Source organism: Musa acuminata, chromosome BXJ3-4, assembly GCF_036884655.1.
Source record: "Musa acuminata AAA Group cultivar baxijiao chromosome BXJ3-4, Cavendish_Baxijiao_AAA, whole genome shotgun sequence".
Classification (NCBI taxonomy): Eukaryota; Viridiplantae; Streptophyta; class Magnoliopsida; order Zingiberales; family Musaceae; genus Musa; species Musa acuminata.
In genome coordinates this window covers 47858015-47871576 of record NC_088352.1, presented here as the reverse complement: position 1 = coordinate 47871576, position 13562 = coordinate 47858015, and the positions used below count along the sequence as shown (strand labels likewise).

General features: G+C 39.8%; 4 protein-coding genes across 4 annotated transcripts; 1 reads left to right on the top strand and 3 right to left on the bottom strand.

Moving 5' to 3' along the window:
- Positions 1 to 174: 174 nt before the first annotated feature.
- Positions 175 to 2444, bottom strand: LOC135637281 (GDSL esterase/lipase At5g45910-like). Its single transcript, XM_065149907.1, has 5 exons — positions 1534 to 2444; positions 1239 to 1454; positions 962 to 1110; positions 614 to 887; positions 175 to 548 (listed from the first exon to the last, which is right to left on the bottom strand). The coding sequence occupies exons 1-5, from the start codon at positions 1739 to 1741 to the stop codon at positions 319 to 321; spliced, it is 1077 nt and encodes a 358-aa protein (XP_065005979.1). The 5' UTR covers positions 1742 to 2444; the 3' UTR covers positions 175 to 318.
- A 189-nt stretch (positions 2445 to 2633) lies between these two features.
- On the bottom strand, positions 2634 to 3266 carry LOC135637282 (signaling peptide TAXIMIN 1). Its single transcript, XM_065149908.1, has 2 exons — positions 3035 to 3266; positions 2634 to 2943 (listed from the first exon to the last, which is right to left on the bottom strand). The coding sequence occupies exons 1-2, from the start codon at positions 3139 to 3141 to the stop codon at positions 2820 to 2822; spliced, it is 231 nt and encodes a 76-aa protein (XP_065005980.1). The 5' UTR covers positions 3142 to 3266; the 3' UTR covers positions 2634 to 2819.
- A 1383-nt stretch (positions 3267 to 4649) lies between these two features.
- On the top strand, positions 4650 to 5389 carry LOC135634737 (RING-H2 finger protein ATL39-like). Its single transcript, XM_065145285.1, has one exon. The coding sequence runs from the start codon at positions 4713 to 4715 to the stop codon at positions 5217 to 5219; it is 507 nt and encodes a 168-aa protein (XP_065001357.1). The 5' UTR covers positions 4650 to 4712; the 3' UTR covers positions 5220 to 5389.
- A 2727-nt stretch (positions 5390 to 8116) lies between these two features.
- LOC135636934 (ubiquitin-conjugating enzyme E2 36-like) lies at positions 8117 to 13464 on the bottom strand. Its single transcript, XM_065149149.1, has 8 exons — positions 13333 to 13464; positions 13182 to 13209; positions 12953 to 13039; positions 11864 to 11922; positions 9581 to 9622; positions 9427 to 9500; positions 8444 to 8541; positions 8117 to 8369 (listed from the first exon to the last, which is right to left on the bottom strand). Exons 1-8 carry the CDS (start codon positions 13366 to 13368, stop codon positions 8332 to 8334), a joined length of 462 nt encoding a protein of 153 aa, XP_065005221.1. The 5' UTR covers positions 13369 to 13464; the 3' UTR covers positions 8117 to 8331.
- Between the last annotated feature and the right edge of the window lie 98 nt (positions 13465 to 13562).

The window sequence follows — 13562 nt, the reverse complement described above, 5'->3', positions numbered from 1 at the left end:
GGTCTTATGCTATAATACAGTACATCATGTTTATTAGTTAGTTTATCGAGTTGGATGATCTAACAACATTATTTTGGACTGAAATATATTGAATCATCGGTTCAATCTCATCAATTTATGACTCGATTTTGACGAGAATGTCAAGTCTTAACTATTATCCATTTGGATTTAAGCTATAAGAATGCAAAAGAACACACTTATTAGTAACCATTGAATGGATGATACACAGACATCGAAAGAACACATGGATCCAAAAGCTAAGCTATTGACTTGGATTTGGTGGTGGAACTGTGGCCAATAACATGCACCACAGTAGATCTAGTTTTGTTGCAGGATTGGTGGATTTGCATAGGGACCTTTGAGCCAACCATTGGCTATGAGGCGATAAGCCGCTTCAGTCAAGTGAATCCCATCCCAGCTCACATACATCGATGGATCTGAGCACACATCCGAGCCTGGCTCGGCACACTTGGCCTCCAGATTCACATTATAGTCTCCTCTCCCACCTGCCCCGCAGCACGCCTTTAGAGCTCCGCCATCACTGAATCCTGCAACATTTCGCAGATCTTTAGCTTGCTGTGATGGCGGTCGCCAATGGAGACGAAGAACTCACCGTACTGTGTCGGACTGGTAATGAACTGAATCGTGGGGTCGAAGAAGTCGGCGTATCTGATCCTCGTCCATGAGTACCTCCGCTGCAGCCCGCGCAGTCGCCGGCGCAGCAAAGAGTTGTGGTAGGATGTCAAGTCATTGAACTTGTTCAAGCATCCGATGTCGGTGTAATCGTTTGTGTTCGATGTACTGTACAAGGTTAAGAACATGGGGAAGCACCCGATCGGTAGCATTCCCGGCACCACGATCTCAGTCGCCCCATGGCCGATCAACCTCTGCACATTGTTGCCATGAACAACGACGATGAGCGGTAACAGCAGATACAGGTTTGTGATGTGCGATCGAGTACCTCAACACCGGAATGGATTGCGTGGATGACTTTGGGCACGAAAGTATACACTTGTTTCAAGCTCCTGCCGGCAAAGATGGGAGTGTTATAGTCGTTCCCACCAAACTCTCCGACCACGAAGAGGGATTTGCTCAAGTACTCCTTGCATTCTGCATGCGTCCATCGTCTCACATGTTCCGATAAGAAGAAGAAGAAGAAGAAGAAGAAGAAGAAGAAGAAGAAGGATGAAGATGGTAGGGAGAGAGAGAGAGAGAGAGAGAGATGAATCAGTTGGCACCTTGAGAAGAGTTGCAGAGAGAAGGCATCATCTTCTCGAACGACCTTATTTGGGTGCTCAGGGAGGCGTTGACCCATAGACCGCTGCTGAGTCCTAGCCGGTGGAAGAAGCGGAAGCCGAGTGTGGTGGCGGCAGTGTAAGCAAAGTTGGCGCCTTTAAGGAAGCTTTTGCCCTTCGCGGTGGATGGTGGAAGCAGCGGCAGCCCAAGTGCCTCGGCTGCGTCGATCATAATTGAGTTCTTAGTTACTACGCATTGCCTGTATGTTAGATTGAGTGCAAGTAGTAGCAGTAGTACCGATGAAATCTATGACTAGGCGTCCGTTGGAGCAACGGCCGGTGGGCCGGCCGAAGAAGCTCATGCCGTAAGGCAGCCCGGCGACGACGACGTTGCCGGTGTCGGAGAGCGAGTCACCGAAGCTAAATATTGCGTTGTAGCTCTGAGAGCCGGAGAGGTGGAAGCAAGGGAAAAGGAGAAGGAAGAAGAAGAAGATTGAGAGCCACATTCTTAGCGCTGGAGTTGGTGAGCAAAATTGTGCTACGGCTTACTGCCTCTTATAATAAGCTTCGTGTCTTCTCTCTCTCTCTCTCTCTCTCTCTCTCTCTCTCTCTCTCTCTCTCTCTCTCTCTCTCTCAACTGCTGCAGGAGAAGCTACGAAGTGAGGTCCATTGTCGCACTAACGTGGTTTGCAGTAAGGGTCAAAGCAGAATCAAATTGAGCTATACTCTACATCCTTCTTTGCAGGATCTCCAACACTCTGCTCGCGGGAGGAAGACCACAAACACCTGATCAATGAACCATGCTTTATATTTCTTAGTGCCAGCTTCTGGATTCAATGATGAAGAAATATATCAAGCAAATCCATGTCCGATATGGTAGATGTAAGTGAGATGCCAGGCGGCGCGCAGTATAAAGCGGCTGAATGATTGCTTTGCTGAATCATTGAGATGTGAGGAGGATAAGTCCGGTGGGACACGAAGGGCAGCAGCTTGCTCTTGGCCAGCTGCATGTGGGAAGGTGCCGCTTTTCCTGCAACTGGCATCTTCCTCAACCATGGCATCATGATGAGGAGCCCCACCCACATGTGACCCATTCCGGAGAGAGAGGTGTCATCCAACAAGGAAGAAGAACACAGAAGGAAGTCGAGGAGGAGTTGTCTGTGATCAATTCCTAAGGACTCGAGTTCGATCAGTTGGCTCTACCTATGAAAGATGAAACATCAACTTATTTCTTTTTGGAGAAAAGCATCAACTCCATCAAAGAAAGTAGATTCTTTGGCTACTTTATGATGTGGATCACACTTCGTTGCTGCCAGTTGTGCCTGATCTCTTGCTTTTGGATGTGTCGAGCCATTATTCGCTTGGTGTTCTCCTCGGGTGATTGATCAGCTCAGATACTGAGGGAAGCTTTTGTTTGTGTCACAGATTTATTACAAGCTAAACGAGAGAAGAGAGATGAATAGCAAGAAATCTACAGCAGCGTCACTCATTCACACACCACAGTCTTCCAATGGCAACTCGAGAACAGGAAAACAGGGGAAAGAAAGAAAGAAAGAAAGAAAGATAGATGAAAGCAGGATGTCGCTAACAGGGGATCTGCGAGGTGAACCACTCCATGACATGGAGAGGGGCCTTGACGAGCTCAATGGCCACCTCCACCAGCACCGTCACGCACAGACAGCAAGGGCAGATGCAAGACAGCAGCAACCTGCGAACCATGTCATCACCATCACCATCATCACTTCATCGAACTGTGAACCAACGAAACTAGAGGATGATGAGAGAGGTATCAGGATTACCCGACGATCCAAACGGCGACGCCGACGACGGAGACGAGGAGGGAGAGGAAGGCGAAGGGGAGGCCCAACAGCCACCCCAGAGGCCTGCACTCACCATCGCAACACATGCTCTTCCCCTATCGGTGTTCTGAATCGAACCACCAGCTTCAGATACATATATTACGGAGGAAGCAGCGTCAAAGCAAAGAAAGCCCAACACGTCTTCTCGGTCTTGAAGAAGACTAGTAGATTGCTTCCACGGCAAGGAACAGAGGCAGCTGTAGCAGATTGAGATGAGTTGGTGGCAAGTCGAACAATTGCAGAACTCCCAAACAGGAGGATGACACGGGTGAAGATAGTGGGATCACAGGAACTCTCGCAGCAGAGCTGATCCATACCCTCCTGTCTCATTTTACCCACATCAACATCAATTTCCCTCATAGATCGAATTTAATGTCTCAAAAAGAAAGCGAGTGTATGCATTTGCTTAAAGAAGTTGGAATTGGTTTTGTCTCGTAAAGGAATCTTTATTTCCAGCTCACCATATTTGTGTCGGTCAACCTTCAGTACACCCCACGATTTGACTCTCTGCAAGCCGTCGTCTGGTCAACAGGGCCGCAAGAAATCAAGATCGTCACACCACCGTATGTTTCATCTTTTTTATCATTGAGGAGAAGAGGGGAATAACTTCTAATCTACCCACAAATGTGTCGTGGATGGTGAGTCAGCATGACTTGATCCACGGGTTGATATCGGGAGTCTTCTGTCGGTTGAGCTGGATGCCGAGGTCGATCGGGCTCTCTCGTCGGGGTGCTGATCAGCGTTTCTTGGTGTGCCGATCCGAGCGTCGTGTATGTCGAGCTACGTCTCTCCTTCTTTGGGGTGAACTCGTCTTTGTGAGGTGGCTATGCCCTCGGGAAGGGGTGCAGGTTGGCGTTAGTCGGGATCTGGGTCGATTAGCTGCTCTCCTTCGTGCACTGAATGACAATTCCCGAGTGGTTGGCAGCTCGCCTTCGTGAGGTGATCGCGTTTTCCTACAAAAATAGTTCTCGCAGGGATCACCCGACGAGAGCCCTCCGACGAGCAAGTTAGTGGAGTGATTAATTGATTTTTTTACCTTTTTTTTCTTCCTTGGCTAGATGACGATCAGAAATCTTTATATTCGATCGTACACGGGTTGACGTGATGGATGTGTCAAACAGTATCTTAGTACAGATTCTAACTTGAGGTGTCTTGGGGCTCTTGACACGTGATATGTTGAGTAGTGTCTTAGTACGGATTCTGACTTGATGTGTCTTGAGGTTCTGAGGCATAACGTGCAAAGTAGTACTCTCAGTATCTCCTCGGGCACGACCGTCGAGGCTGCCCGACCACCGCCCGCGTGCTTCATGACCGAAAATTGGTGACCTCGGCGATGAGGAGGTGGCAGTGGGGGCGCGGCAAGTGCGAGTGTGCCTGCGCCCGATGGAGGTAGGGGAGAGGGTGAGGTTTCTGATCAGATCTCACCTCTCTCTCTCTCACACTCACTCTCTCTCTCTCTCTCTCTCTCTCTCTATATATATATATATATATATATATATATATATAGGGTTGTATGTATGGGTGTGTATGTATGTGGATGCAAATTTCTTGGTATTAATGGTTAAGAGATAAGGGTTGGTGGGGGAAGTCGTCAACGCCTCATCCGTCCATAAGCAGTATGTCCAACCATGGCAGCACTCCCATGGCTAACAGAACAGCCTGCTGCGATTTGGACACCATACTGGAGCTCGTCGGCATCTCCTTCAGCGTCTTCATCCTCCTCTACCTCGTCATCGTCTGCGCCCGCCACCTTTTCGTCCGGCGCCTGCGGCCCGGAGCTGCCGCCCACGATCGGCGGAAGCCGGCCGGGCTCGATCCCTCCGCCATCGCCGCCCTCCCTTATTTCGCCTACGGGAAAGCCGCTGATGCCGTGGAGTGCGCCGTCTGCCTTAGCATCCTGGAGGAGGGGGAGATGGCAAGAGTGCTGCCCAACTGCGATCACATGTTCCATGCAGCCTGCGTCGACCTGTGGCTACGGAGTAACTCCACGTGCCCGGTGTGCCGGACCGACGCCGAGCTGGGGAAGGCTGCCGCAGAAGCCAAACCAGGTGGGGGAAGCCAAACCAGGCCGCCACCGCCACCGGTGCTCCATGGCGGTGCTGCGGTCTTGCTAATGGGTATGTGAGATGCATGCATCAGAAGGAACTCGATAAGATAGAATGCAAGTTGTTTTAGAGTTTTAGTAGAGATGTAGATCTCTATTTTTCTTTCATTTTCTTCTGTAAGTATAAATATGATTGATCAGTGTTCTCTCTCTAAAAAAATCAATGAAGTGAAAACAAGTCTGCAATGGAAGATAGAAGAAGAGAAATGAAGAGAAAGAAAGAAATTTGCCAATAAATTGGTTGATTAGAATGTATTTGAAAGGAAATAATCTTTTGGTTGATTCAATTATGAAAGGAAAATGATCCTTTGATTGATTCCATGAGAATATATAAACAATTCATTTGACTGATTTGATGTATATTTAGTTTTAGAAACTATATAATTGTAATTATAATTTCATGTCTTAATAATAAAATATTAAGTAGAGTATTAATGCATAGTTAATAGAATCTACTCGAACCCAATGGTCAAATCAAAAAAATCAAAAATTAAACTATCAAAAAGTTTGATTCAATTATTCTAATAAATGTGTTGGAAAATCAGAATGTGACCCGATCGATTTTTACATGAATAGAATATGCATAAAACGATTCAGTTTTGTAATATAACAAAATGTTACTTAAATATTTTTAACTTTAATTTTTTTTATTATTGATTTAAGATGACATTTTCATCGATCATAAAATTAGGATGATAATTTTCTTCCCATTATATCATAACTTCTAAAGTTGGATTGTATTTCATAATAAAAATATAACATGCTCTTTTTTTTTTTAGAACTGATAATGAATTCCTGCTCATAATTAGAAATGGAAAAGTAAAACTTTCCCATTTCACTTCAGAAGTGTTAGATTCATTTCTATTTTTGTTAGTTAGTAGAATGAAAATTTTCTTCTTATTTTACTATAATGCATAAGTATTCTTTTTTCTAAAATGGGTTGCATTCACATCACATCATGACCTTTCAAATAACACATATCACGTATTCATACCAACTACATCTTAGTTACAATGAAGCTCGTCTATTATTTTAATTATCTCATTAGTAATTTGGATACAATATCATCAGAGCTTCTATTGTCCATGATCAATGCATAGATTTTATTAATAAAAATACATTAAGAATGAAAATTTTTCTTATGTCGAGAGATGGATCTTCTTGTCTTGAGATGAGTAATAATATATATTATATGTTCTCTTTCTTCTTATTTGTTCCGGTATTATCAATATCATCAATCGTATCATCTTAGGTATCTTTTTTTTTAAATCATATTTGTCATATGTAAGGTTGACAATCTTATCAGCATGACACTCATTGGAATAATAACTAAGCTCCCTACATATGAAATATTTTTCAATCATGGGTCAAGCATATAAATTGTTTATGGTAGTTGGGATATGCTTATCTTATCTTGTTACTCTTATGGTACTTGTGCATTGATTTATAGGTTATATTGACTGATTTTCTCTTATTTGTTAAGAGTATGTCATGTTATCAGAGAATTGCTAGGTAATAATTCGAGGTTAAGTCAATAATATTTTATCTTTGATTATAAATTTTAATTTATTGATATATCTTATTGTTTGCTAGTCTTTTAACTCTAATAAATTATATCTGGTTAAAAGACATATAACTCATCAGTGTACTCGGTTATAGATTGAGTGCCTTGGATGTGATTACCGATGTATTTCCTTATCTTTTTCTATTATTCTATGATGTATCCCATTAAATTATTGTACCTCCTTTCAAGTTGTACGTAACAAACTTGTTTACTATCAAGATCATCCTAAGAAAATTCTCTACTACATAATATTTGCATGGTTACTTTCCAAATGAAATTTAATTATATATAAACATAAACTCGATTGGACTTTTCTTCAAATAGAGAGGATTAAAGTAGGAGAAGAAGAAGAAGAAGAAGAAGAAGAAAGCTTTTATAAAAGAATTGACCAAGTAAATTTGAAGAAAAAAAAAGCTAAATAAACTTGATCAAAAGCCTAGGAGCCTCAAATCTTTCAAAATATATAAATACTTAAAAAAGAAGTATACTATATTATTATAAAGATATCATGGTAATATACAAATAGGTACCAAGATTCACAATATCATGAAAAAATTATTTTTAATTATTTTTATTTTTATGTTTCTTTTAATTATTTGACATTCTTAGTTGACTAATTTTTACTACCTAGAACTAGTACAAACAAAAGTCTTTTGTAAAGGTCTATGGGATCATCGAGAAATAATATCTTTCATATTATATTATAAAGATCTTCTCTCATTAGTTTGGCAGAATCTTTTGCAATAACATTTTCTTGATTTTATTTTGGTTTTATATTACAAGAACAAGCCAGTGAAAATTGACAGGGATTCGGGCAATTCAGTCGATAGAACTCTGAGATACATGATTTTTTTTTCTTAAGATCAATCGAGAGTGTACACTTACTGTCCTAATTAATTTGCTATTAATTCTTGGAATTGACTTCAGCTCCTTTGATCAAATTTATATATTTATTTATTTCCTGAAATTGATTTGATCAATTCATTTATAAAAAGTCTTCTTTCTTTTCATCCCACGTTATTCTGTATCACCTCTCCATCAATCTAAATTCCTCAAGCAGCGGAAGACATGATGCAACTTCCAACACCTTCAGCGAAGAAGGCAGTCCCTTCTCCGGTGAGGCCACGCCACGCGTGGCACCATCTGCCGCGAATTGACGAGTTGCATGAGATATGCGGCTGCATCATAGAACTATGACCACATCCCTGGTTTACTTAATTATTTTGGTTAATGTTTGGATGCATTGAATTCGTGTATGATTCTCTCTAGTTACTACAACATGAGAGTAGGTCAGGTCCGCAAAGGCTCAAAGGCAGGTTAAGAAGCAGTTATCGGGCCTTCATCTGAAACCAGGTTAAGCAAACACACCAACCCAGGCATAAATTTGATACCGACATTAAATGGGGAACACTGTAGTAGCAAACCATTGGAATCTGACAAAACTAAGGTTTACACTGATACATTAAAAAAGTGCCACGACTACGAAAATGATCAACACCAGTGCGAATGTTGGCAATTTATGATCAGTTTCCAGCACTTACATGTTAAAACTTCTCTCCATGTATGTCGTTATGCTCCAGTTGCGTACAGACGAGTCCATTCTCTTGCTGCATTATCCAAGACGTACACAACATAAACAAAAGCATAAAACAATAATGTTCCAAGCAAACAATAAGCTGACCTGTTTCTACGGCTTCGGCTTCATTTGTCTTCCAATGTTTTGCAATATTCTCCGAAAGCGGGTCATCCGGGTTTGGAGCACTTAGCAGTGCTTGAATACTGGTACAAAACGTGAAACAAAGAAACCTCAAAGAATTGAGCGACTCAACCACAATGGTAGATTTGATTGGTTTTCTTTACAATTATTATCACTATTGAAACCAGATACCTCACAATCAAGCCACAAAATGTACTACTAGCATATTAAGTATCTAAAACATAAACAAATCAGTTTGTACATGCCCTCATAAAGATTAAATTCAAGTAACTACACCCATCAAGACAACAAATAATTACTCAAGTTGACTATCAAAAAACAATAGCATGAAGTTGCAGTCATCTTTTCCCCTCCCTCCTCTCTCCCTCGTCTCTCTGCTATGTCCTTCATCTTTTTGTTTTATTTTTTGTTTGTTTATTTTGTTAAATATGCCTCAGAGGTTATCTAAAGAAAATATAAAGATATATGTCATTTTACATGTTATAAAAATGGAGGGATGCATGAAATTTTAAATTTAGAAAAATCACATACAGAATCTCTTGAGTGTGTGTGTGTGTGTGTGCACGCGCACGCGTAAGCACACACAAGTTCCTCTTATTTTTTATCCATAAATAAAACAATAAGGTAAATGAATAGTATATTTAAAACACAAACATAAAATATCTTGAAGCCTTAAAAAATAAGGTAACATATAGTATATTTAAAACACAAACATAAAATATCTTGAAGCCTTAAAAAAAACACTGGTTAACAATGACCCACTTTAAGTTCTTTTCTTAAAGTTGATAAACTTTACTTTCATAATGACGAGAAAAAAACAGTTAACTAAGAAAAAGTGCTTTCAGAGAAAAAATAATGTGCTAAACGCACCCCTGACCATGAAAATCATAAAAAGTTCAACAAGTTATGACTGCAATATAATAGCTCAAGTCACACGTGAAGGTCACCTCAGCAACACAGTCCGAATTTGTAGGGCTGGACTCCATTTATCTTTAAGTATATCAAGGCATATACGTCCAAGCTGCAAGAATCATTTTACCATTTCAATACACTAATAGCACCTCCAAAGCATGAACAGAGAATGATGAGATATCTGCTTGCCTTGTCAATATTCGGATGGTAGATTTTTGTTAGAAAGCGGACCTGTAACAGAGGATACCAGAACAGAATGAACAGAAAGCTCAAACTTCACAAAAGAATAGGCGAAACAAAAATCAGGGACTAATAGAATGAACAGAAAGCTCAAACTTCACAAACAGAAAATCGAAAGTAGTAACAGTAGTAGTCAATCCCACGTATCAGGGCCAATCAGATTGTATTAGCAGAAATTAAAAGCAAATGAATGTAAAACCAAAAAACTGCATGTAGGATATGATAGATTTATGGGTTTTAATGATATGGTCCTTTTCTTGCTAAGATCTGCTTTTGCAAAGAATCAGTTTCTGGGATCACATCTGATTGACAGCAGGCCCAAAGGTGATTCATCTTTTATAAAGTCTCTCGCCCATGAAATTTCCAACATGAACACCATGTTTGATATGAGAAAGACTTGAATGACCATCTTGAAACATTTGCCATCACCTTTCTATGAGCACATGCACACATTCCTACTACTAGCAGAATCAAGGGCAACATCACCACAATAAATTAGCTTACTGGTTTAGCACAAGATGAATAATGGGTGGGGAACTCTGTTGAGTTTAAACAGCAATCCTTAAAAGAGGTTATGCTTTGGTAGAACAAGGAATATTAAATAATTGCTTGTGTCTATTTCCAACTTCAGCTTGCAAAGAATTTCTTAAACTCCTTTCACAAAGCTAATGACCAACAACACAAGGCTAAACTAGAGTTCTTTATCCCTGATTCTCCATGCTTTTCAAATCCATGTAGAGAGCTTAATTTGCATAACGATATTTACACAAAACATTGCCATTATAAAAATCAGCTTTTATCTTAACATATAAAAAATAATAATTATAAGCTTTGTTAATCCTTGGCAACATTATGCAGTCATAATATTCTGGCTTCTTATACATGAATGGGCCTAATACAGCTAATGCTATGACTGTAAACTGTGCAGGAACTTACCAAATCCAACAAAGGGTTGAGATTCTATGAAATGGAAAGTTGCTAGCAGGTGAAGTCATCAAAAGACATCCAAGTAAATCATGTAGAAGTGCAAATAACTTACCAATTTACCATGATCACCAGATTTTGTATTCCAATTGTAGAGTTGCCCTTCAAAATCAACATATAGGCTACCTCTACAGTTATTATCAACTTCTCTAACTACTTTGCATGCCTTTGCAACAGTCAACATGATCTTCCAGCCTCCCCATAAATACATAGAAATAGGGGGAATATATGTACCAAAAAGGTGACCTAAATGGCTCAAGCAAAAAATCTGGATGCCAACTTCGATTATTTAGCAAAGTCTTCATCAAAGACTTCCACATGCAAAAGTGATAGGTCCTTTCCTGACTCTAGTATTCTCCCTAGATTGACCCCCTTGAGACATTCCAATGCCATCTAAGATGTGTCTGAACTATATTGCATCAGAACTCTTACCTTCAGGACCAACTCTACCAATCATCAATGCAAGATCATGTCACAGACACAAATTTATTTCAACTTGGACAGCGCTTATCAATCATACTAAATGCTTGGTTTCATGCTAAAAATTCTGATGCTTCAAGTTCACATTATGCACCAACATACTCAATGGTAAAGAAATTTCAAGTTCATGAAGCAATTAGGAGAAAAATACAACAACAAATATGAACTTAAAACGGTAACTAGGTTTTCTAAATTTATCAAATTAAACAACCAAATGAATGGAAATTTTATGGTTTATTTAAATTTCATTTGTAGCATCAGAGTTTTTTATTAATATTGAACAAAGAATAGATGAGTGATTTTTCCCGATCTCTAGGTAATGAAATGTAATTCAAATATTTCTAACTATGCGTGAGCCATGTCTAGATATAGTGATGCTTCATATTTGTGAAGTTGGAAATTTTGAAATATGCAGTGAAGTACATTTCAACTAAGCAAATGTAAAGGGTGAACCCAGTGGACACCGTTCCCACCAAGGGCCTGGGAAGGATCAACATGTGTAGCCTTACCTCATATAGTTTATACAGAGGTGGTTTTTGTGACTTGAATCTTGGCCACTCGAGTTGCAGAGGAGAAACTTCACCATTGCACAAAAGTTCAACCTCGATTCAACTAAGTAAATGTTATTATCTTAATGCTATTGTGAAAGAATGAGTATGCATACAAGACAATTACATTAATCAACTACCAAAAGTGTTATTCTTGTGCACACAAACTCATTGACTAGTAATAAATTTAACAAAACAATCACATCGATGATGCTTGTACCTTGGGGGCAGCCATTGGGTACTCTTCAGGCAAGAACAATTCAAGCTTAAAAACACCTCCTAATAAAGAAATGATATAAAATAGGAGGAAAACAATTAACATAGCGCATGATAACTAAGCATAAATAACATATAATGTCTTTGAGAAGTTACTATTCCACAACTTAAATGTGAATGGATATCCGAAAAATTCTACTGTTCACTACTTGAAACAACTTAAATCTCATGAAGACATGTTGTAAGCAATTGCCACTAAACTTCATCAAAAACATGCAGTAATCCACTAGAAAGTACAATTTCTAATAAAATATAGCATAGAAAAAATTTCCAAACAAAAAATTCAAAGAATAAAAAAATACTGAATTGTAGTGTCAAACAAAAAGTAAATGTTAGCCAGTTTTAGAAGGATGGAAAGTCTGATTAACCTTAAAATAAGCATTAACCATCCTCGGTTTACCAACTACTGCATCAACGCTCACTAAGGATAACCTATCAAAAAGTCTGGTTGATCACATATGTAGATGGACTTATCCTGATTAAGTCAGTTAAACATTTATGACACATTCACCCTAAACAAAAAACTAGAATTAATTTGATATAATAATGGTTTCCTTGGAATTTTCTCATCTAACAATTTTCTATCTCCATGCCAATGCAGACTGCTGTCCTCTAGCTATACCATCAACCCATCAACCAGCATACGCCCGTTTGGAAAGTAGTAAATCGATAAACAGAAGGTAAGTTAAACTAGAGGGTGGCATCAATGGTAGATCTGACACCACAATGCAAAAAAATAATCTCAACTAAGCAGATATATTCTTGTCTAGATCTAATCCCATCCTAAAATACACTATTCACAGTAACACTTTCTAAAATTCATATACTTCTACTTTTTTCCTTGAACAAACACATGTGGCAGGACCCACAGCACTGCTCGTTCCAATTTAAGGAGGAGGAAGTGCCTCCCAAGATAGGACTACGTCAACTAAAGTAAAAAACCCGAGGTAGGCACACAAAATACCAGAAAATGTTATACAAGATTGATTTGAGTACTGAACATCCAAAAGAAATCCATCTACAGGAAAAGAACCTTCGTAAGGAGACTGTGCCGGGCCAAGGATCATCACGTTGAAGTAGCGCATGTTTTCTTCCGACGGAGATGCACTGATCCCAGGAGCTGCAACAAAGGACACCGAGATGAAGCTGACTAGGGAAAGAACAAACCCTAACACCCCAAACAATCTCCCCACAGATTTCCAAGCAGATCAAGAACATCAATCCGACCAAGATATCACTAACACGCAGAGATCGAACATTACCCGGTTCGCTGAGCAATCTCTGCGTTTCCTGTTCGAGCGAGGCGTCAAGAAAGAAAGAAAGAGACAAAGAGACAGAATCAGATCTTCGACGGAGATCTCGGGAGGAAAAAATGGGAGATCGGAGCACAGATCGGGAGACGGGAAGAAGCACCTTGATGATCCTCGGGGGTAGATTGCTGCTCGCCATTCCCAATCGGAGATTAGGGTTTTGGGTCGTTTCTTGGAGTCGACAGAGGAAGAGGAAAGACGAGACGAACAACAGCGACCGCAACGAATAAACGAATGGCGGTTTATATATATACCAGAAAAAATAAAGAAAAAGATATTAAAAAATAGCCTCATAAATAATATCGATTTACCGAAAGTGACCTCGGTTTTGCC

Coding starts and splice junctions, on each gene's coding strand:
- LOC135637281 (XM_065149907.1), bottom strand. CDS start 1,741: ATGTGGCTCTCAATCTTCTTCTTCTTCCTTCTCCTTTTCCCTTGCTTC. Junction 1,111..1,238: donor TCTCTGCAACTCTTCTCAAG/GTGCCAACTGAT, acceptor GGACGCATGCAG/AATGCAAGGAGTACTTGAGC. Junction 888..961: donor CAATCCATTCCGGTGTTGAG/GTACTCGATCGC, acceptor AACAATGTGCAG/AGGTTGATCGGCCATGGGGC.
- LOC135637282 (XM_065149908.1), bottom strand. CDS start 3,141: ATGTGTTGCGATGGTGAGTGCAGGCCTCTGGGGTGGCTGTTGGGCCTC. Junction 2,944..3,034: donor GTCGCCGTTTGGATCGTCGG/GTAATCCTGATA, acceptor CATGGTTCGCAG/GTTGCTGCTGTCTTGCATCT.
- LOC135634737 (XM_065145285.1), top strand. CDS start 4,713: ATGTCCAACCATGGCAGCACTCCCATGGCTAACAGAACAGCCTGCTGC.
- LOC135636934 (XM_065149149.1), bottom strand. CDS start 13,368: ATGGCGAGCAGCAATCTACCCCCGAGGATCATCAAG. Junction 13,210..13,332: donor TACCCCCGAGGATCATCAAG/GTGCTTCTTCCC, acceptor TCGCTCGAACAG/GAAACGCAGAGATTGCTCAG. Junction 8,370..8,443: donor AGCCGAAGCCGTAGAAACAG/GTCAGCTTATTG, acceptor TGGATAATGCAG/CAAGAGAATGGACTCGTCTG.